General features: G+C 41.8%; 1 protein-coding gene across 1 annotated transcript in view; it reads right to left on the bottom strand.

Moving 5' to 3' along the window:
• The window catches only part of HTRA3 (HtrA serine peptidase 3), a 39,809-nt gene extending 19,464 nt beyond the window's left edge, over window positions 1-20,345 (bottom strand). Inside the window, exons 1-4 of the mRNA XM_034772148.1 lie at window positions 19,260-20,345; window positions 6,199-6,298; window positions 3,579-3,801; window positions 1,896-2,090 (exon numbers count right to left, since the gene is read on the bottom strand). Of these exons, the coding sequence (XP_034628039.1) occupies window positions 1,896-2,090; window positions 3,579-3,801; window positions 6,199-6,298; window positions 19,260-19,683 (942 nt within the window). The 5' untranslated portion in view covers window positions 19,684-20,345. The remainder of the gene's footprint in view (window positions 1-1,895; window positions 2,091-3,578; window positions 3,802-6,198; window positions 6,299-19,259) is intronic.
• Between the last annotated feature and the right edge of the window lie 3,018 nt (window positions 20,346-23,363).

Here is a 23,363-nt window from a genome sequence, read left to right as displayed (position 1 = left end):
TTCAGATACAATACCCTGAATCATGCAAAAACTTTCACAATAATAGACAACCAGAGTCACCTTTCACTTGCTGTCCTGTGCTAGAATAATTTGATGGTAAAAAAGCCATGTGTACAAATACAATATAGTTCAGTTTAGTAGAGTATTGCCCATTCCCTCTTTTGTCTCTCCTGCCCTTTCACAAGGCAGCTACGCATTCTTGCTGAAGCATCTGGCTGAGCTGGAGGAAGGCTTCTGAATAGAGCAACTATCAGACTCTTCCTATGCTCAGGAGGAATGAGTGAGTTAACTAAGCTTATTGCTTCTCCAGGCCTGAGACCATCTTCATGCTCCATGTTCTCTGTTGGAAGAACAACTCAAAATGTCGCTTTTTCTGATCTTTTCCTTCCTTCCCTACTCTCAGGGCTTACATTCAGCCAGAGCAGTCCAGAGCGGAGCTCCAGGAAATATTTTTAACCCCCCTGGAGTTTTCATAGAATGCCTGGGGGGAGGCCGTGGGGGGGCTCCGGGAAATACTCAATGAGAATTTAAGCCCTGCCTACCATAATATCACCTTTGCTCTTGTATTACATATTGAACTCTGCTGTCTGTGTCTGAACTGGATCAGAAGATTTTGAGGGCAGAGGTGGCCTCGTGCACAGGTTTGGAGCAATGTTCACCTGTTCTAATCCTGGCTCTGCCTCCAACTTGCTGTTTGTCCCGTCAAATAAAATCTTTAAAGTGCCTCAGTGATTTAGAAGTTAATGGGACTTAGGCTGCTCAATGTCACCCTCAACCTCTTATACATTTGTTTCCCAGTGTATAAACCAGATTCCTTGATACAACCACCCCAAAAGGGTATTGTGAGAAATAATGAATATTTACAAAGGGCTTTGCATGTGTAAAAGGCTAAATACTATTAATTTACTCTGCTGAGTACATTGTCTGAATTTAGTGAATACATATTTCTGGGAATATTTTTGCTTTAAAGTTTTGGCAGACTTTAGTTGTCATCACCCCTTAAACTCACTAGAAGTTGCATGCAAGTATCTGAGGGCATAATTTAGTCTTTTTTGGTCATCCCTTGTAGCCCCTCATATGAGCAGCAACTGCGCCTTCATATGTGTCTGTACAGCACGTAACACAATGGGGCCTCAATCCTGATTGGAGTTTCAGGCTGTTACAGTGATTTAGGGCTAGATTCTCATTTGGACTATATGGCAGAACAAGTGAGTAAGAACTTCTCCTTAAGTCCCTGTGTGAGACCCCTGAACCTTAAAACTGAGCACATCCAGGTACGTGACGCTACTCACCCATTTATTCTTTCCCTGGGTAGAGAATGAATGGAGCTTTGGCTCCACTCTCACAACTTGCATGCCAGAGTAGCCAAGCCAGTGCAGACAGGAGCTGATCTATACCAGCCATATGTCATTGCTAGGGTGACCAGACAGCAAATGTGAAAAATCGGGACAGGGGGTGGGGGGTAACAGGAGCCTAAATAAGAAAAAGACCCAGAAATCGGGACTGTCCCTATAAAATTGGGACTGTCCCTATAAAATCGGGACATCTGGTCACCCTAGTCATTGCACATATGCTCCCTTGGATAAGGCAGAAACGGGGGGGATTGTAACTCCAAGGGGTGCCTCTCATTCACAATGCCTCCCAGGACTATTGCTGGGGTGGGGCATCTTATGCACCTTCTCTTCCTCAGGGCTAAGGTCAGAATCTAACCCCCAGCCAGAGAATAATCTATCTGTCACGCATGAAGAGGGCATCATTTATTTTATAGGATGTCCATTTTATTTAGTTGAATTCCTCTAACAAGGCAATTATTCCCTGCAGCACCGGTGGAATTTCAAGGTTCCAGGACTATAAATCTGATGAGTTTCTGAACTCCTCACCGACCCAGTACTTACATTGATAATGGCATCTGTCTGAATGTAATCCATATCCGAGTCCCTCAGGCCTAGCTCCTTTCCATCTCGCTGAGCAGTGCTGACAATACCTGTTGTCACAGTGTTCTGCAAGGCAAAAGGGCTCCCAATAGCCACGACAAACTCCCCAGGACGCAGATCAGCTGAGTGGCCCAGTAATAATACGGGCAGTTTTTTCTTTTAAAATAAAAACAGGAAGAAAACAAAGAATTACTGTCAGTTTGTGGCTGGTCAATCAAAATGAAATGTAAGGACCAAATTCTATCTACAGGCCAGAGGATATGCTGCCACCTATGTCCAGCAGAAGAGCAAATCTGCCATCGTAAGTCAGGATACCACCACTCAGGCCAGCTCAATACACTGCAGGTCACTGCTTCCTGCTACTGTCTTCAGAAGAAAAGTGCTCAGTGCTAATGGAGCTGCCTTGCAATTATAGTAGATGACAGAATAAGCCCCAACAGGATTCTGGGACAAACTCACCCATTTTCCATGGGATCATCATTGTCATGATGTGCAAGCCATCACAAGCCAGATTCTGCCATCCTTTCTTACATTTGTGCAGTATCTTACTGCCCACGTAGCACCACCGAAATCAATGGGATTATTTGAGGAGTAAGGTATCACCTAGTGTGAGTAAAGGTGGGAGAGTCTGGCAGTATGTAAACTATGAGTAACTGCTAGGAGACTCTTGTGTACAACCACATCACATATTCTGCTCTCAGCAGGCTGACTCTTCTCCTTTGGCCAATGTTCCTCTCTTGTGCACCTCAGGCAGGATGGCGCCTTTAACTACAAGTATTAAACTGTCCCAATAAAGCAGACGCTTTTTGAGAGAGAGGATGTTCACTTCAAATATCCCGTCCTCTCCCAACATTGAAAGGACTTTTTTCTTCAAACACAGTCACACTCACATCTCCAGTTATGTTTTCCAATATGCAGCATCCACATCTTTCTTTTAATCAGGGCTTCCATACCAGAAACGGTGAAATAATTTATTAACAAGATGTGAAATTTCCCAGGCCTACAGCTGCAGTGTATTCCTTACATTTCATCTGCAATTTATATTAGGCTTCACATTGACTAGTAAATACTACTAAATGAGAGATATAGTATTCCCAGGCAACAATCAAAATAAGTTTCCATGAGGCAATTTGTTCAATTCCTGCCCAGCGATGGAACTATTTCTGGTCTAAATACTGGAAGAACCAGACTTTTATTAAAGATCACTGTGACACTCCACTAATAGTAATATTCCATATTTTGAGCCAGATCTTCAGTGATATAAATCAGAGCACTGCATTGAAATCATTGGTTCTGGGTCCTTGATTTTACTATATGTTTAGTCATTGAAATGGGAACCTTCTTTCCCCCCTTTTTTAGCTGAATTGTATCATATTAACAAGATCTGCTAATAAACTGCTTATTTTGCAGTCTCTCTGGCTGCTAATTTCTGACTGGAGCAAAGAAATGTGAAGACGATGTCTTGCTGTTAAAAATATCTTAGGTTCATTTGCACTGTGAAATTTGCATGACATTAATAATGAACAATTCCACATATGTTTCTAAAGAATTCTTAAGAATATGTTCCAGCAAACAAGGCTGTGCCTAAAACACAACTGAGCTGAGGCTACAAGTCTGATTCATTTAACCTCTTAGATTACTTACTTTAGGATGAATCTTTATTGTTGCTATATCAGACTTCTTGTCAATGTCTTTGATTGTTGCTTCATAGGTATCTCCATTCTGTAGCTGCACTTTTAACTGTTGTCGCCCTGATATAGCATTGCTGCTTGACACCACGTGGGCATTGGTTACAATTAAACCCGAGTCTGACATTATAAACCCAGATCCACTGGACAAGGGGACATTTCGGCCAAAGAGAGGATGTCTGTACCGGAAGCAAACAATAAAATATCTCATAAATTAAACAGCTTGTGGGGAATAATAATATTATTATTTATCGAGGCTTATTACAGTTTGTAACAGCTCATACATATATATCATCTTTCATGCTGAAGAATCCCAAAGCACTTTATCATTGATGTTAGATCCAGTAAAAAAAATACTGTCAAGTATCAGAGGGATAGCAGTGTTAGTCTGGATCTGTAAAAAGCAACAGAGAGTCCTGTGGCACCTTTAAGACTAACAGAAGTATTGGAGCATAAACTTTCGTGAGTGAATACCCACATGCGTCTGACGAAGTGGGTATTTACTCACGAAAGCTTATGTCCAATACTTTTGTTAGTCTTAAAGGTGCCACAGGACTCTCTGTTGCTTTTTTAAAAAATATTGAATTTTAAAACTTGGACAAAAGAAGACAAAATTTTCACAAAAATGTGGGTCCATTGTTAGACCAGCTCTAATGAATGTCATGCCAGGGATTCTGAAATGTGGGACCGTGGAGCACTTTGGTAGAGGTCTGCAAAGAGCTGGAAGGTCATGGTCCTTTCCCATCTTTGTTTTCAGCTACTTTTACAGGTATCTGTAATTTACATTGCAAAGAAGGCACCTGGATGCCAGTAAAGGTAGCTGGAATAAAGGGAAAGGAATCTGTCCGTCTGACTTCACTCATCACTGGTGCTATGTGAGAGGAGAATGAAGGCAGGAAACAAGAGCTTCCAGACACCAGAGGGAACCTAAGAATGGGACTGACGCCTCTGGTAGGAGTGGGGAACCAGGGAACAAGGGAGAAAGGCCCCAGGCAGCGAAGCAGCTTGTGCAGGAAAGAGGAGGAACTGGCAGCAGGAACTCATGGATAGGAGAGTGGAGCAGGGGGCACAAAAGCATGTTCCGGGGAAGGCAGGGGTTTAGAAGGGGAAAGAAAAGATAGAAAAGGGAGACAAAATGAAAAGCAAAAGCAAATGGCATGATTTAGAAAACTGAAGAAATACTTACTTCACTGAAGAGTTACAAATACATTAAAGATTTTTTCTAAGCATGACTCTTCCTTGTCAGCAATTGCTGCCATTGCTACAGGTGTTTTATGCAAATAGGAAGGGAGATGGTTTCAGTGATAGCAAATGGGAGGGGAACTGGTCCAGGAATCAATCTCCCTGGTAAGATGCAGTCCAGGCTGTGAAATTATTTGAAGCCGATGGTACATACAGCAACACTGAAGTGTAGCCAGCCCTGGACACAATCAGTGCCCAATACATTGCACATCATTGGGGGATGAGGAGTTAATCTGACCTGAGTTTTTGCAAGAACTCTGGGGCAAATGTTTTCTTTTCTGGAAAGGAGAAAGGATTTATAATATATACACAGAGAGAGCAAACAGGTCTTGGGTTTTAAAGTTTTTGCAAACTATTAATAGATTCATAGATTTTACAGGCAGAATAATTTAGTCAGACCTCCCACATGACACAGCGCATAGAAGTTCACCAAGTGATTCCTGCATCAAGCCTGTAACTTCTCTTTGAGCTGCATCAGATTTTTTGGAAAGACATCCAAACTTAATTTAAGACATCAAGTGATGGAGAAACCCCCAGATCCCCAGGTATGTTGTTCCAATGGTTCATTACCTTACCTGTTAAAAATGTTTGCACCTTGCGTCTCATCTGAATTTATCAAGCTTCGGCTTCCATCCATTGGCTCTTATCATGCATTTGTCAAACAGATTCAAGAGCCCTCTACTATCAGATATCTTTTCCCCACTTAGGTACTTATAGCTCCTGATCATATTGCCTCTTAACCATCTCTTGGATAAAGTAAATAGAGTGAGGTTCTTTAGGCTCTCACTGTAAGCAGCCTTTTTCTAGCTTAGCTTTCTATGTACATTTTTTCCACCGGAATGGTTCATATTTTACATTCTGTCCAAATCAAGATTGAATGAATCTCAAAAACAAATAAGATAGCTTCACTTTATTCTATATCATACCTGATCTATCCAAAGGTAGTGAGGATAGTTAATGTATGTACAGTACTGTGAAGATGTTAAGCAGTATAAGTAGCTAGGTACTATTAGTACTACATTTATTATCCATTTGCACTACTGCTTAATACCAGGATTCCTTCCTACACGCAAGCATAGCTGAATTAACACTGGGCATCACTGCTCCGGGGTGGTTGAGACATCATTTGAAAAAACACTCCTGCAAGACTTTGGTTTTGTTTATCTTTGTCTGACCACAGGAGATTGCTGGTTTCTAAGAAAATGTTAACAGTTACAGGCTTCAGTTAGAGCGCTAGTCTGCTACTGGGTTGCTTGGTTTCAAAAGGCAGCACAAGCATGTGTCACATGCTTCTAAACAATGCAGTTAGAACACACACAGTCAAAAAAAGTTACCTCAGGAAAAGTTCAATGTGTACAACTGCAGGTGCAATCTTTTCCACCACATCTGCAATGAAGTTAAACTTGTATCTTGGGCTGTTGGGCTGTTGGTGACCTATACTAGCAGAAAAAATTGGGTATGTTAATAAGAAAATACCCTTTGTACCAGTCAGATGAGTTAAATTTGTCTATAGTTCACATGGGGACATTTTCCAACCAGACAGGGGAAAGGCATATAAGCCATGAGACTTTTAAAAATTGCTTGTGTTTTGTTTTGTCCTGAGAAAATGGCAAGGTCATTTGGCTAAGAACTTCCTAGATTAATTGCAATTCACAAGGTTTAATGATGGCCCTGTCTGGCTGTTTTTTTTCAGAACTAGTCATAATTGTTGTTTAAAATTTCTATTGCAGTAGCACCTAGAGATCTTATCCAAGTCAGGACCCCTCTGTGGTAGGCACTATACTAAAGTACCGTAAATGACCATCCTTGCCCCCAAAAGCTTATGAAAAGTGTGAATTCATTGTGAAAACACCAACTGAAAGCAGATCTACCAGAATCCTTATGATCCGTTACTATAATTCAGTATTATGAAAAGAAACACGAATAAAATATGAAATCCTGTAAAGGAAGAATATCTCTGAGATAAACACCACAACCTGGCTTTCAGTGTTATTATTGACACAGAAGTTTGGGAACATCTGTACCGTTACATTTTTCAGGGGGAGGGATAGCTCAGTGGTGTGAGCATTAGCCTGCTGAACCCAGGATTGTGAGCTCAATCCTCGAGGGGGCCATTTAGGGAACTGGGGTAAAAAATCTGTCTGGGGATTGGCCCTACTTTGAGCAGGGGGTTGGACTAGATGACCTCCTGAGATCCCTTCTAACCCTGATATTCTATGATTTGAATCTATCATGTTTATTACGGTAGTGTCTAGGGAGAACAGGGCCCACTGCAGCACTGTACAAACATAATAGTAGATAGTCTTGCCCCAAAGAAATTACAGGAAGCTTAAAAGACATGGACAATTGTTTCTCAGCACTTTTATGATAAACTCTGTTGCAAATGTTTTGCAAAGGCAAATAGTACATTTCTGAAATTTCCTAGCATAAAAGAAGCTGTTTGTAAACAACTCTAACTGTACACTCCCATAATGACTAAGACTCCAGTCCTGCAAAGGGAAGTGTTTATACAGACCCTTATGCTGGCGGGGAGTACCAATGATTTCAATGGCATTCCACGTGAATGAATCCCATTGGAGGTTCAGGATCTAAATCAGCAGGAATATGCATGAGAATAGGAATAAAGTTTGAGCTGATTTTCCTCACAGAACAGCAGGAGGAGATCACACTTCACACCTGTAATCAAAATTGTGACTAGTTTCCCACCCAGCAAAACCATGATGGAAACTAAACAGATAATAGAAATCAGTACAATAAGGCATTCCCCACTGGAACACAGGATAGTCATTTCAGGGTAGATGGAAACTTTGTGCTTAAACCAATAAAGAGTTAATCTTGTTTTGTAACACTGTCAGAAGATCAATTGCAGACTTCTTTTATATCTTCACCTACCTCCATTGTAGTCATATGTACACAGTCTAATGATTTAAAATAAACTCTTAGAGTACCGGATTGCTCAGAGGATTTGTAATGAGACATAGCACTTTTCATCTCTAGGTTAGTTCAGATCTGATGCAATGGCTGTAGTTCCATGCATTATGGGAAGGAGTTGATGGACTCACTACATATCATAAAACTTATTCCATCACAGCTAGTACCTAAGAGAGACTTGCAGGATGTGGATTGAATGAGAATGGAACACAAACGCCTATTCTCTCACTGTTAGAACAGAAGTAAGGCCCATTCTGTTTAGGCCTGATCTTTTATGCCTCCTCCTCAGTCCCTGCACTAAGCTCAGCACAGGCTCAAGGTTGAATTGGCCTCATAATATGTTCAGTTTATGTAGTGCTTCAGGGAAAAATGCTATATGAATGGAAGAGTCTACTGAAAGTATTAGACTTTTTTTAGCCTAGTCAATGTAACAAGCAAGAGGCACAGATAAAGCACTTTGCTGCATAATCTACATTGTTTTCTTTCTGCAGCGGCTTACCTAACTTTTAAAGAAGGAAACAGAGACAGACCCAGAAGGAGACTGAGAATAAGAGTAGGCAGACTAAGAGGTTGGCAGGGGGGGAAAAGGAGTCAGAAACAAAGGAAAAATAGAGAGAGAGGCTGACACAGAAGAGGAAGAAGAGACATGGGGCTGGGAGAAGAGGGATGGGAGAAGGAATCAGTAATAATTTAAAACATTTTCCTATATCTTGATATTCTACCTGGTTCTTAGTTGAAAGATTATCTTGGGCACCAAAGTTTAAAGGTGAGCTCTAGAGGTGATCCAGAGAATTACAGCCCAGTTAGCCTTATATCTGTGCCTGATAAATTCATTGAAATAATCTTTAGAAATAGAATAATAAGACAACTGGAAGATCATGATATGATATGGTCTAACCAGTAAGGATTTTGCCAAAGGACATCATGTCTCATTAATCTATTAGAAGTCTTTGAATGTGTCAATAAACTAGTGCATAAAAGAGAACAAGCTGACATAATTTATTTGGACTTCCAAAAGGCCTTTGACAAGGTCTCTCACTAGAAGGAACTAAAGAAGCTAAGTAGTGATGGAGTGAGAGTCAAAGTATTGTCATAGATCAAAAAATGTCTAAGAGACAGGAAACAAAGAGAGGACTGAATGGACAATTTTCAGCATGGCAAAATGTGAACAATGGGGTGCCTCAGTTATCAAGTCTAGTGCTGTTCAATATTTGTGTTAATGAACTGTAAAGGTGGGTGAGTAGTGAAGTAGCAAAATTTTCAGATGACACCAAGTTATTTAGTTTACTGAAGTCCAGAGAGAAGACTAGGATGCATCTTGGGGATCTAAACAAGGTAGGTGAATGGGCAACACGATGGCTAATGAAGTTCCTTGTTGACAAATGCAAAATAATGCACCACTGAAGAAAAAAATAAAACCATTCATACACCTTACAGGGTTTTAAATTAACTGTATCAACTTAGGAAAGGGGGCTCCTATTGCCAGCTCAATGAAGGCCTGGACTCACTGTGCAGCCTGCAGCCAAAAAAACAAACAGGATGTTAGGATGTATAGGGAAGGGGACGGAAAATAAATTGGTGGCACTCGCGCCTGAGTGTCTGGGTGCAGGGCTGGTCACCCCTCCTCAAAAAGTCTAGGGCAGAATTAGAGGGAGTTCAGAAAAGAGTGACGGAAAAGATGGGGGACATGGAAAAGCTTTAATGTGAAGAGAGACTAAGTGGGCTGGGACTGTTTACCTTAGAAAGAACAGGCAACATGATCAAATAAGGAATGGTAGAGAGCTGGTAGATCGGGAGCATCTGCTCTTTTTGTCTTGTGACACAAGAACAAGGAGCCCTCATTAAGCTACATACTCCAAGTCAGCTCACTCCTGATGGCTTGGGTGAAATGACTTGGATTTTTAGTGCAATGTGAGTTTAGTATGGAGTGGATACAACTGTAACACGAATACCAGCGAATTGTTCCAAGGAAAGAAACCTCTCACAGATTAAGCCAACTGAAAGACAACTGGGCATTTCTCCATACAACTCCCATAGTAGTAACAATCAGCTGTGGTTTTTCTTTTGTTGGAGCAGGATTTGCTTTTTAGTGGAAACCACACTTACATTCAGCAAGCTAAATTTATATGATATTGTGTAAATAGATGGAATGACTTGGCAGAGTTAGATGCAGCCTTTTATTTTTATGTTCATTCTCACGCACTCTGAACAATCTCTCTAACTAACATATACACTTGCTCCAGTACCTCGTTCGAAGGGGATACTGCAAACAGGGATCACATAGGTCAGTCAGCGATAAGCTGTGTATAGTGCTGTTTATTTTACGTACTGCTGCATGGGATTCATTTGACAAATCACAGGCAATTTGCTTGACTCTATAGTACAATCTTGTTCCAATGAAATCTACTTATAAGAGTTTAAATACTTAAATACAAGTTCAATACATGCCCTGACATGACATACTATTATCACATCTTCCTATAGGTTCTCTGAAAGGCTGAGGGCCAGAACCTCAGTTGGTGTAAACTGCCACAAAACTAGAGTAATCTAATGATAAACGTGGCCCTGAAAATCAGCATAGCTCCATTTAAAACAATAGAACTGCACCACTTTACCCTTTGTGTCTGCGCCTAGGATCCTGTCTGCAGCATTTCCCTAGTCCACCAGAATCAGCAGCCACAGCAGCAGAGTGAGTCGTGCAAACAATGAATCAGTTACACACGGCTGCTCCTGCTGGACCACTAAGGAAGCATTATGAGTGGCAGCCGCTTTCCAGGTGTGATCAACGGCAGTCGTGCGCAAACTGGGGAGTGTGCCCTCCACCGGGATGGGGAGCACAAGAGGTTTTCTTGGGGGGCGGGAAGAAATTTAATTAATATCACTTTTCACAGCAGACTTACTAGCACCCCATCACCACCCTTGCTTCTGCGCTGCTGCTGGTGGTGGCACTGCCTGCAGAGCCACCCAGCTCTGAAAGCCATGCTGCTGCCAGCAGCAGCACAGAAGTAAGGGTGGTGATGCGGTGCTAGTAAGTCTGCTGTGAGAAGTGATATTAACAAATATCACTTTTCACATTGCCATACGAGTGGTTAATTTGTTTTCATTTGAAATATTTTTTTAAAAATCTACATTTGCAGTTTGTAATACTCTGTGTTTACTACTTCCTAATAACTTTTAGCTGGTCTTATAAATTTAGTAATAAAAATTATTTTTTCATTCCTTCTGCCAACTTGCAAAAAAAAAAAACCCCACACAGTTTCAGATTAGAAGTACTGGGTGGAGGGGAGTGTGATGACAAATTCCGTGCATGGTAAGTGGGGGCACAACTGGAAAAGTTTGTGCACCACTGATCTAGGGGAGGAGGGAAAGATAAACTGAAGAGGAGGAAGGAAAATATGGTAGGAGAGGAAGGGAAGAAGACATCACTGGGGGTAATAGAGGGAGAGTCACACAAACAGAAAAGGGGGCTGACAAAATGAGGCAGGGCAGTCCTGTAGCAATGAGCACCACCTAGCCTGGAGACAACTTTGTTCCTCTTTCCCTGGGCCAGCAAATATCAGAAGCACTGCAGACAGTATACTCAGCCATGAGGGTGATTCAGAGTCTGACTCTAGTGACTCCCTTGTGACTGGCTGGAGAAGCAAAATTTATAACTTTGTAGAAATGTTTTATACTAATTAGCAGCAGACGACTGCCTCCAAGCCCTGGATGCCTAGAACACAGTACATGTACGCAGGTCACGTACTGAGAGGGTTTGATTTGGGCCAGCTGGAATGACAGATTCCAAAACGTAATTTATTAACATTAGAGCCTTCAACAACTGATGGTGTTAAACATCCATGGCTGGCCTGTGTCAGCTGACTTGGGCTCCTGGGGCTTAAAAGCTGTGGGGTTATAAAATTGCAGTGTAGACATTTGGGCTCAGACTGGAGCCCAAGCTCTGGGACCCCACAAGAGGGAAGAGTCCCAGAGCCCAGGCTCCAGTCCACGCCCGAATGTCTACACCACAGTTTTACAGTCCCGCAGCACAAGCCCCGTGAACCTAAGTCCGCTGACATGGGCCAGCCGCGGGTGTTTAATTGCAGTGTAGACATACCCATTAAGTCTAAAATGGAGGAAGAGGAAGCCCAGAGTAAAGAGGGTACAGGATACAGAATAAATAGACTTAGTTCATTTTAGGAGAGAGGTTCTATGAAGAGCTACCAGTTTGATACCCAGGAGCAGTAAACTGGATTGTTCTCAATGGGAGCTGAACACATTTGAAAAACTGGACACTTCATTTAGGAGTCTACACAGGAAGTGAACTCTCTGGAAAATCTTGTCCCAATTGTGGGTGCTGAGAACTTTTGAAACTACATAAATGTTACTTTTTGAACAGTCAGAAGTCCCATATCAATCTGACAGCTTTATAATAAAGACCAAAAAAAAGATTGTGGGGACACCACATGCTTCTAAGTTTTTACAAACTCTGTCAACCTACACACAGCTCTAGACATTTGGTGAACCGTAAAGGTAAGAGCTATAGTCTAGCATACCTTGGTATCAGTTGACCCACTGACGTATTGAAGGCACCTTGATAACGTCCATTTTGTCTATGTTATAACTCTCCATTCATCCCAGATCATCCCTCAGACTCACCAAAATAAACTTGAGGAGACATGAGCCATTACACACATTGAATCTACACCTCTACCCCTATATAACGCTGTCCTTGGGAGCCAAAAAATCTTACTGCGTTATATCGAACTTGCTTTGATCCACTGGAGTGCACAGCCCCGCCCCCCCGGAGCACTGCTTTACCGCATTATATCCAAATTCGTGTTATATCGGGTCGCGTTATATTGGGGTAGAGATGTATTTCCCCATGTTAAGTATCCTCACACCTTCCTGTCAAACTGTCTCAAATGGGCTATCTTGATAATTACTACAAAAATTTTTTTCTCCTGCTGATAATAGCTCATCTTAATTAATTAGCCTCTTAGAGTGGGCAATCCCACCTTTTCATGTTCTCTGTTTGTATATATATCTCCTCACTATATGTTCCATTCTAGGCCTCCGATGAAGTGGGCTGTAGCCCACGAAAGCTTATGCTCAAATAAATTTGTTAATCAAAATAAGGGTATTACATAGTATTGCACTTTGGACAGAACTGTTTCTGGACTGTCTGAATCTGTGGTTGTCTACAAGATTTCCAAAAGTGCTCATGGGGCCAGACTCTCCAAACAGTTTAGCTCCTAATTAGACATCTAAATTAAGTGAATAGATTTTCACAAGTGTTCAGCACTCAGCAGCTGCCACTGAGAACACAAAATCCTGCCCCTCTGTTTAGATGCCTCAGTGGGAGTAATTCACTGTTAGACCTTTCTTAAAAATCTGACCCTAAGTTTTCAGTTTTATGGGATTTAACCACATACAGGTATCATTAAAATCCCATTTGACATCACTGGGAGTTGTGGGGCTAAATCTTATGTCACTGAAAATGTAGGTGTTATGGTTATCATCTTATTACTATCTTAGATTCTGAAGTCTATAATAATTTTAATAACTTGTGGATTTGCTAAACTGCAGAGATGATGGGCTTGATTCTGATCTCACTAACCCTCATGTAAATCAGGAAAACTCAGCTGAAGCCAATAGTTAAACCAGTGTGGAGGCAGTGAGCCAGATCCTCCACTTGGAGTAAATGGTCATAGCCCCTTTGAAGTCAATGGAAATACACCAATTTATACCAGCTGAGGATCTGGCCTAGTAGTAAGAGTGAGCGCAAAATAAGGCTCATTACCTTTCTGGAGGTAATACGTTATATTAAAATAGGCCATTTTGTGCTTAGTAGGAATTTGTGGTCTTCTAATTTTTTTTATTTAAAGTCTAAAATTGAAGAGATTTGTGTTTTTAGCTATATCATTAAGGCTTATAGAGGACTGCAACCTGACAAGTGATCACTGGAGGAAGGCATTGTCCCTGTTGTGCTTGGATTTGCTCATGGAAAGAAATTAAAAAGAAATAAAAAGATTATGTGTCTGCTTAAAAAACAGAAACATCTGCTGGAACCATAGGATCCCAGGCAGCTTTTCTGATGAATTAAGATTAAGTTGCATAGCTGTGCATTGACCATAAAGTCTTGGTTAGTATAAGACTATGTCATGTTTCAGGCAACATATTATTATAATGGATGTCTAACATGCACAAATGAAAACAGCATGATGAACAGCAAATATCATAATGCCACTAAATAAATCCATGGTATGCCCACATCTTGAATACTGCGAGCAGTTCTGGTCGACCCATCTCAAAAAAGATATTCTTGAAAAGAATTGGAAAAAGTACAGGGGAGGGCAACAAAAATGATTAGGGGTATGGAACAGCATCCATATGAGGAGAGATTATAAACACTGGGACTGTTCAACTTAGAAAAGAGATGACTAAGGGGCGTTATGATAGAAGTCTTTACAATGATGAGTGGTGTGGAGAAAGTGAATAAGGAAGTGTAATTTACCACTTCACATAACACAAGACCCAGGAGTCACCCAATGAAATACATAGGCAGCAGGTTTAAAACAAATACAAGGAAGTACTTCTACACACGACACACAGCCAACCAGTGGAACTCCTTTCCAGAGGATGTTTTGAAGGCCAGAAGTATAAGTGGGTTCAAAAAAGAATTAGATACGTTCATGGAGGATAGGTCCAGCAATGGGACACAACCCCATGTTCTGGGTTTCCCTAAACCTCTGACTGCCAAAAGCTGGGATTGGAAAACAGGGGATCAATCACTCAGTAGTTTCCCTATTCTGTTCATTCCCTCAAACATCTGGAAACAGCCACTGTCAAAAGACAGGATACTGGACTATGTAAACCATTAGTCTGACCCAATATGGCCATTCTTATGTTCTTATAACAAACACTGAAATGGGCTCTCTCAATCTTTAGCTGCGTTAACAAAGGCAGGATGGAGATGGATTGAAAGATACCTTCCAGTTGAGGACAGTTTGCTGCCTAGCTTGTTTCAGAAAGAGAAAGCTTCACTTTGCCTTTCTGCCTGATCTTCTTTCGCAAGCAATAAAAGCAATAAGAAATCATCAAAATGTCTCTTTCCTCTTAGATGTTCTGTACCAGAACAATAAAGTATCAAATTTGAAATGTCCTTTTGGTCACTAAATAATATTTTCCTTTTGGTCACTAAATAATATTTTCCCTTCTCCCCGCAAGAGCTCAAAGCAAATGTTTTAAAACAGTCTCAGACTAAACAAAAACAGTCAAAAAAAAAAAAAAAAAGGAATGTGCCCTAGACTTAGAGTTTGTGTTTCCAGTTGATAGCTTGCAATAGGCTGCCCTTATTAAAATATACAGTCATAGGCTGCTTGGAGGCTCTTATGACAGCAATACAAAAAAAAAAAGACTCTAGTACTTCTCTCACTTGGCCTTAATCCTCAAAAATGTTAAGTAATTATATACCAAGTTGTAGCCTCAAGGTTACGCACATGTGCAAACAGTCGGTAAACCTCAATGTCCCAGGCAGAGCTGTGCTGGATAGATTTGTAGTCACATATTTTCTGATTCTCTTTTCAAGTATTTAAACATTGTAGTCAACTCAACTTTTTAGGCTCTGATCTTGCAAAGACTGAATCACATGAGTAACTTTATGCCATGTGTAGGCTTTGACTTCAGCAGGACTACTCATGGCATAAAGTCCCTCTGTGCATAAATCTTTGCAGCTTAATGCCATATAGCCTGATCCATAGCTGACTGAAGTCAAAGGGACTCTTTCCATCAACTTCAATAGTCTTTAGATCAAGCCCCTAAAAAACTACTTACCCCCATGAGCAACGTTTGAAATATTATAATTAAATATATATGATAAATATGTGTGTGTGTGGATATTCAGTATACAGAGCACATAAATCTATTATATTTCAAAATAGTGTATTAATAGTAATTCCACTTACACAGTGTATTAGTTATTTTCTCTGATTTTCTTGCCTGGATTTTTGTTGCTAAATGTATTTACATGACAAGAAGATTTTGTTTTTCCAAGACTTCACCTGTTCCTTTCTACTATTCCCCAGATCATAGAAATGAGGTTGTTCACACAGAAACCAACTCTGATGTTGCAGAGAATGATGATTTCATGCAGGGAATACTGTATTAACAGCACATGAATTCTAAGGAGCTCTAAAGAACCAGTTGCATGCAAATGTCTTTAATAGTTAAGAAATTGGCAAGAGAAATACAAAACATATGTGATACACCTGCAAAATTTGAGCCTGATCTTTCAATTCTTTAGTCATTTGAATAGTTTGATTGACTTTATTGGGAGCATAAGTAATATTATTACAACTTAAATATGTTTACTTTAATGGAGGGTAAGGGTTTGCATCTTTGATTGCAAAGCATTTGTTTTCCAGGAGGGTTTAAGCTGCTATTAAAACAATGAGGAAAACATTTTTGGATGGCTTGTCTTTTTACATTTGGGATAGAAAACACAATAGAACACATTCATTTAAAAACTAAGAGCTATAGCAAAATGCTGATTCGCTAAGAAAAGAAATGAATTTGCATTGTATTAAATCAGTAACAAATTACTTATTCTATGGCCTGATCCCAAGTTCTGCGAGTAGTCCCATGGTCACTGGGGCTACTCGCCTGAGTAAGGCTGTTCATGTTTGTAGTCTGAAGCCATTAGACAGTAACAATAGTGACAGCATGGTTTGGTGCTTATAGGTGTGTTTGTATATTCAAATGATCTATAATACTCAGTTCTTTGGATTCGCCATGCCCAGGTATAAGAGCCTGTGCTGTCCTTCATGCTACTTTCTCAACAAAAGAACGTTACGAAGGAGCCCAGGTGGCCAGAAAAATGAGTGCTCTTCACCCACTCAGTCATTCTGGGTCTCTGTTTTTGACATCTATTCTTCCTCCTTCTGTCTTCCACCAGCCCTATTTTTATCCAACCACACTTATCACAGATGTATGTCATTAAAAAGTACAGCCAGTGTTGCATCTCCCTAGCTTAGCTAAATATACTGACTACCTAACCTCACCTACATATGTCAAACTTCTGACAAGCAAAGCAGCAGAAGTTCCAAGGTTACTCCTCAGTGCCATGGTATATTCTGTAAGGTATAGCCTAAGCCATTTGGTAAAGCTATCGTTAGTCTGGATATTATCTTATATACATCTGGTGGAGTGAAATTGGATCAACTTTATAAGTATGTCAGTGTCTTCAAATTCTGAGCAATCTGCAGCCAGATTCCCTGCACAAATAGAGAAAATGTAGAAACACGACTTTAACTTGGAACAGTTACTTTCTTTTATGATCTTTTATGACAGCCATAGCATGTTACGGTTTTTAAAAGAACCATAATTGAGTTCTATGCCTGGCTCATCCACTGATTCTGTCTGACCTTTGGGTAAAACATTTGGTCACTTTGAGCTTCAGTCAGCACAGCTGTAGAATTAAAAAAAAAAAATCAGAACTTCACTCTAAACCAGATGTTACATTGGAGCTGACGTTTTCCCAGGTCATAAACAAATAAAGGGAACACAAAAACAGTTACTTGAAAAAAACCTCTACTCCACTGCTCCAAATTTCCTGACTCTATTACAGTGAACACAGCAGGATGCCATGAAGAAATGCCACATGCACTAAAAACAAAACTTTCATTAAGTCCTTAGATACAATATCAAATCCTAATTTTTATGGTTAAACATTCTAAATGTTCTGAATGAATGAGTTCAAACTAAGTATCAAAAGTGTCAGAATTAGTGGTTTAATATGTTGAGATGTCTAGATAAAAGCACTTTACAACTTTAAAATTTTAGGGAAGTTTTACTTTCAGTAGAAAGTACAGTGGACTGGGATTTATGACATTTGTATTTTATTCTTGGCTCTGCCCCTGGCCTGCTAGATAACCTAGGACAAGTCACTCCACCTCTCTGTCTCAGTTTCCCCATCTATAAAATGGGGATAACAATATTTAGTTCCTTTCTCAAGCACTTTGAGAGCTACAGATGAAAAGTGCTGTAAGAGTCTGCCAATAGGCAAGTCCCCTTTCCCTTCCTACATCCCTTCCAATGAATTGTTTGCCCATAGTTCTAATGGTTTTTACAACCCTTGCTAATATATTTCATCTGCCAGTATTGAAGCACTAATGTGTCACTTAAAATGCCAGAACACCTACCCACTGTTGTTTTCGGGGATGTTGATGGAAACAATGTGAAAATCAGCTGTTAAATAATTTACTAGAAAATTTGTGAACTTTTGCAAAAATAAGTAAAATTGACACTTCCAGAAAAGTGGTTCATTTTAATACCTAAAAATCAACAACTGATCACCAAAATCTTTTGAAGTTAGTAAATCCAGTTGGACGTAAGCAGGGAATAGTACAATATCCTAGGTCAGGCAAAAACCGTAATACCAAATTGCACTCTAAAACATTCAAATGATTTAGTGTACAAGATGAACAGACAATAGCATCCTGGTATCTTTGCCATTTCAAAATACACAAAAGCACTGTGATATGTGGGGATTACTGTATGGATGATGGACTACGGTACATTGTTACAGTAAAACAAAAAATAAGTGATATTTTAGCTTGCGCCTGATAGGCTGGTTATTGTTATGTCTCTTCTTGCCCTACTTTATACGTAACATATCACAGGTGCTTTTTTTTATAGATGTATGGCAGGTCAAAACATTTCATTGTGTAAAGGTAGGCATTATGAAATGCCCCAGACTGTAAGATTTCAGTGCCCTGATTTTGACTTGGAAGGACCACTTTTAAGGGTGAAAGGATAGTGCTGACCATGCAGTCCTGGCCTTTCTATTGCTGCTTTCTTACTGCTAATAAAATGCTATGCTCACTCCTTTATATCGCTTTTCATCCAAAGATCTCAATGTGCTTTACAAAGGAATGTAAGTCTCGTTATTCCATTTTAAACTGGTGTAAAGGGAAGCACGGAGAGTGACTTGCCCAAAGTCACACAGCAGATCAATAGCAGAGCCAGGATTAGAACACAGTACTCCTGAATCCAGGGCTCTAACCACTAGATCACAGTGCCCATTAGTGAGTCTGATTGATCTGATATGGACAAGGCCTGAACACCCTGGCTCATTTCACATAGGCCACAAACAGCTTAGATCTTCTTCGGTTGCCAAACTGAGTAAAGCAGCTAACTGACATCAGCTCTGTATCTCATTCCAGTCCCCTGAGCCATCCAATCCTCCAAGATCACTTGAAATTTAAATGTTTCATTAACTTGGAAACTGATGTGTGATGTGCAGAACAGCTCAGGGGTTCATTTTCACCCACAAAACGTCTCCCTTCCCCCGCCCATTGCATCCTGTCTCCTGGGTGGAGTACATTAAGCAGTCCCGATCACCCAAGATGACCCTGCTGAAAGTGCAGCAGCTCAATGTTACCAGCAGTAACGATGCGGGTGGCGGTGCCCTGCATGGTCTTACCCGATTCACAGGCGCCTTTCTGGATCTGGATGACAGCTGGCAACCCCTGTTGCAAAGCCTTACGGCTCACCGCCTTCAGCTGACACACATTGTCATAGGTCCTGCCATCGCTGCCGCACACCTGGTAGCTGAGCTTGCACTGGCATACCCCTTTACCGAAGCGTTTGCCCATGGGGTGCTTGCAATCCATGCTGTCCCCGCATGGTGGGTCTTCCTTGCGGCCACAGGAATCACCTTCTCCCGCAGCACAGATGAGGCAGCAGTTGCAACGATCGGGGACGTAGCCGCTTGGGCAGCTGGGGCTTGGGCACTTGGAGACATCGCAACGAGCTGGACACTTGCCATTGGCCACAAAGGGCTCTGCAAAGGTCCGGCTAGAACTTAGCACCAGCAGGAAGAAAACTCGCAACAGAAAAACCGTCATCACCCGTGACACCTCTTTAATCAGGGAGAGGAAAATGTGCAAATCCAGGGGAATAACAAGGGGTGGGGGTGGGGGTAACAACAGGCAAAATGTGCAATTAAAATGCAATGAGGGAATAATAGAAAAGGGAAAGTCAGGCTTTGCACACACACAAGAAAAGGAAAGGGTTAATCTTCCTTAACAGCCCCCAGCCTGTGACTCTAATGCCTGTGACCCCTGCTAATGTTATGGGGCTCTCCACAATACAGGAGGGAGCAGTAGGCAGAAAGAAAATAGAGGCTGGGAAGAGGTTAAAACATGAAGCCACTAAGTAAAGGCTGGGTCAAGTCCATTCGCGTAGAGTAAACTTGCAACAGCTCAGCTGCTCTTCGGGACTAGCTTGCAGGGCTGTGATTCCGAAAGCTGATTTAATCCTCAGAAAGCCTCCACACCCGGCCTCTCTCTCCCCAGGTCTGCAGTGGCTGTGCAGGAGTTATCGGGAGCGCTGCAGGAGGAAGAGTTGCAAGAGGCAGTGAAGACAGAAGCAAGTTAAGCAGGACAGTTATATGCGGGATGTGGCTGCTGCTGCAGCTGCCTCTCAGGCGTCCCTGTCAGCAGCAACACAGGCAGGACCAGCTGCACAGACCTCAGCTTCAGCCAGCAGTCTCAGGCCCCACCTACTCAGTGGAGAAGGAGAACCCTCCTCCCTTCCCTTCAAACACTCACAGGGCTACATCATGTCTGGGGTCAGCAAGCTGGCTGGGTTCAGTGCGAAGGGAAATGACTGCAGTTTACTTTGGGACAGAGGCTCAGTTTTTAATGTTTGCGTCACCACAGTAACTGTTGGTATACAGAGCGAGGATGAAAAGCAGGAGCGAGCCCAGCATTTCTGGGGCCCGTGGGCTGAAGGACAGAGCTACACTGTGTGAAAATGAGGGATTAACTCGCAAGCAGATGGTCCAAAATAGCTGTGAACAATTCAGTCGCGGCATGCATGGAAATCGGAGAGGGAAGTGGCCTACGGCATCATCTTCCCTCACGTTCTTCCTCTTTCCCTCTCACCTTTGCCTTAATTAAATAGCACTTAAATATAGAAAATTATATATGTTCAAACCACCCTACAAACATTATTAATTGTGTTCATTGTGGTAAGGCCTAGCGACCAACCAAGATCAGACCCCATTGTCCTCTGAATTCCCACAACACTCTTATCAGGGCAGTGAGTATTATGATCCTCTTTTTACAGATGAGCAAATTGAGGCACAGAGAGATGATTTGCCAGACCCCCCAGAAAGGCTCAGTGGCACAGCTAGATTACAGCTCAGGACTTCCTGACTCCCAGCTCTGGGTGAGATTCCCAACTGATGTAAATCTGCATAGATCCACTGAAATCATCATGCCTATGTACACCAGCTGAGGATCTGGCCCTTTGCCTGTAAATCACCACTAGCTGAAAACCACTTTAATTCTTATTTTTTACATTCTCATTCTTATAAAATACTTCAGTAGGAGGTAATACTTACATAGTACTTTGCACATATAAATTAATCCTCATAGTGCTGAGTGGTAGGGATGTAATATTATATTCCCATTTTACAGAGGGCAATTACGGCATGGATTGAGGTCCAGATTGCACCCATTGACTTTAGGTGATGAATGATTTGACCAAGGCCATGAGAGGACACTGTCACAGCCAACATTAGTACTCAGGAATTTCTAGCTTCCAGTCATGTGTTCAGACTGCACCTCTCTCTCTGTGGATACGACTACACTGCAAAAACAAACCGGCGGCTGTGAGTCTCAGACGGAGGCTAGAACAACTTATATAGTGGGGATGCTGAGAGTCATTGAACCAAACTGTAAACCCTGTTTGTAATGGAAACCAATTCAAGCCACGGGGTGTGGCAGCACCACTAGTTGCAGCATCTATGGTCTCAGAGCCTGTCAGCTGATAGGCATGTGGGGCTTGTGCTATGGAGCTAAAAATAGCAGTGTAGACGTTCTTGCTTGGGCTGGAGCCTGGGCTCCGAAACCAGGCGTGGAGAGAGGGTATCAGAGCCCAGGCTCCAGCCTGAGCAGGAACATCTACATGGCTATTTTTGCCCTGTAGTATGAGCCCCACAAGACCAAGTGAGATGACTTAGGTTCTGAGACTCTGCCATAGATGGGTTTGGGTTTTTTTTTGAAGTGTAGACATATCCTGTGTCACTTTTATAGTCTTTGATCTTTGTTAACTTTATTTCCTTCTCCATCCTGTGGAGCCAATATATTTTCCCTCCAGGCTAACTCTTTCATGAACACACGTTGAAATCTCACTCAAGCTCTGTGCAGGAGAAACTCCTTCTTTTCGTATGCGGACATCAGAACTCAATGTCCAGATTCCGTAACTAGAGCATGGCCTCTGTATCAAGGGAGACTAGGCACTGTAAAGTGTCCTCCAGATGTCGAGTTGGGCACTCTTCCACCATATGAGCTATTGTCTGCACCACTGCCCTACAGTCACAACATGGAGAAGAAACCAAAGCCAATGCAGCATGTAGCTCAGGCCACTCTGGACCAGCCAGAGAGTAGCCTGTTGAGCCTGGTCCAGTGGACAAGGAGGCAGATGCAGCTATGGACTCCTGAATTTTCTTAGTGTGTTAGACTTTCCCACCAATGCTTCTGCTCTATAAGAATGTTGTTTTTAGCTCCCTGGCAGCGCTGATCATCTGTGCGTGGTATAGGGCCAGTAGCGCTCTTGTCCAGGAGTGCATGAGCTGCTGTAGCACAGGAGAGTCAAGAGAGCAGCCGTGGTGTCACACCCACTAAAACCCTTTGGCGGGCTGGGTTGTGTGATGTGTGTGTGTGGCAGGGGGTGTCACATCCTGCCCCTGGAGGGGATGGAAGGGACTGGGGGGGGGCTGAAAGTGAGCATGCCCCTCCCATCCACTCCTCAGTGGCAATTCCTATCCCATGGGGCTGGGCCCAGCTCGCCTCCCTGGCCCATTGACTCTCGCCATAGCGTCACATGACACAGGCATGCAGGGCCTTGCATGTGGGGGCCCCACCATGGCCCTCCATCCCCTTCCTGGGCCTGGCACTGCTGGATCATTTGCATCAAGCTGGGCAGTGGCAAGCCAAATAAAGTGATCTGTCAGGCCAGATACAGCCACTAGGCTACCAGTTGCCCATCACTGTTTTCGGCCCTTATCCTGCTGAATCATGCACACGTCAACTCAGATCCTCAAAGATATTTAGGCACCTATCTCTCACTGATCTCTGAGGGAGTCAGGCACCTAAATACTTGTGAGGATCTGGGCCATTCAACTTTACATTCTGTGAATAGTCCCATTGGGTGAAAGTAAGTATATGAGTAAGTCTTTGCAGGATTGGGGCCTTAGTTGTTACTGTAAATCAAAATATTCATTTTCCTGTTACTTTATAGAAAATATTTTTATAGTTTTTGATACTGAAAAACGAAACAAGCTTTGACGGATAATGTTCCTTGTAGCCCAACTTAAAATTCAAAGATTTTGAAATGTTCTGTTGTCATACTCCTTTTGCATTTTGCTGAACTAGTCCAGTTTCATGGAAAAAAAAAAAACGTGAAATTTTGCTTTTGAGCAAAAGCCTAGACATTTTCAAAAACTGAAATGATCTGACAAAGATTTTTTCAACTGAAACAAAATGTTGAAAACATCTGTCTTTTCATGCAAAGCCAT

This window comes from Trachemys scripta, chromosome 5 (genome assembly GCF_013100865.1).
Source record: "Trachemys scripta elegans isolate TJP31775 chromosome 5, CAS_Tse_1.0, whole genome shotgun sequence".
Lineage (NCBI taxonomy): Eukaryota > Metazoa > Chordata > Testudines > Emydidae > Trachemys > Trachemys scripta.
This window is presented reverse-complemented; position numbering and strand designations above follow the sequence as displayed.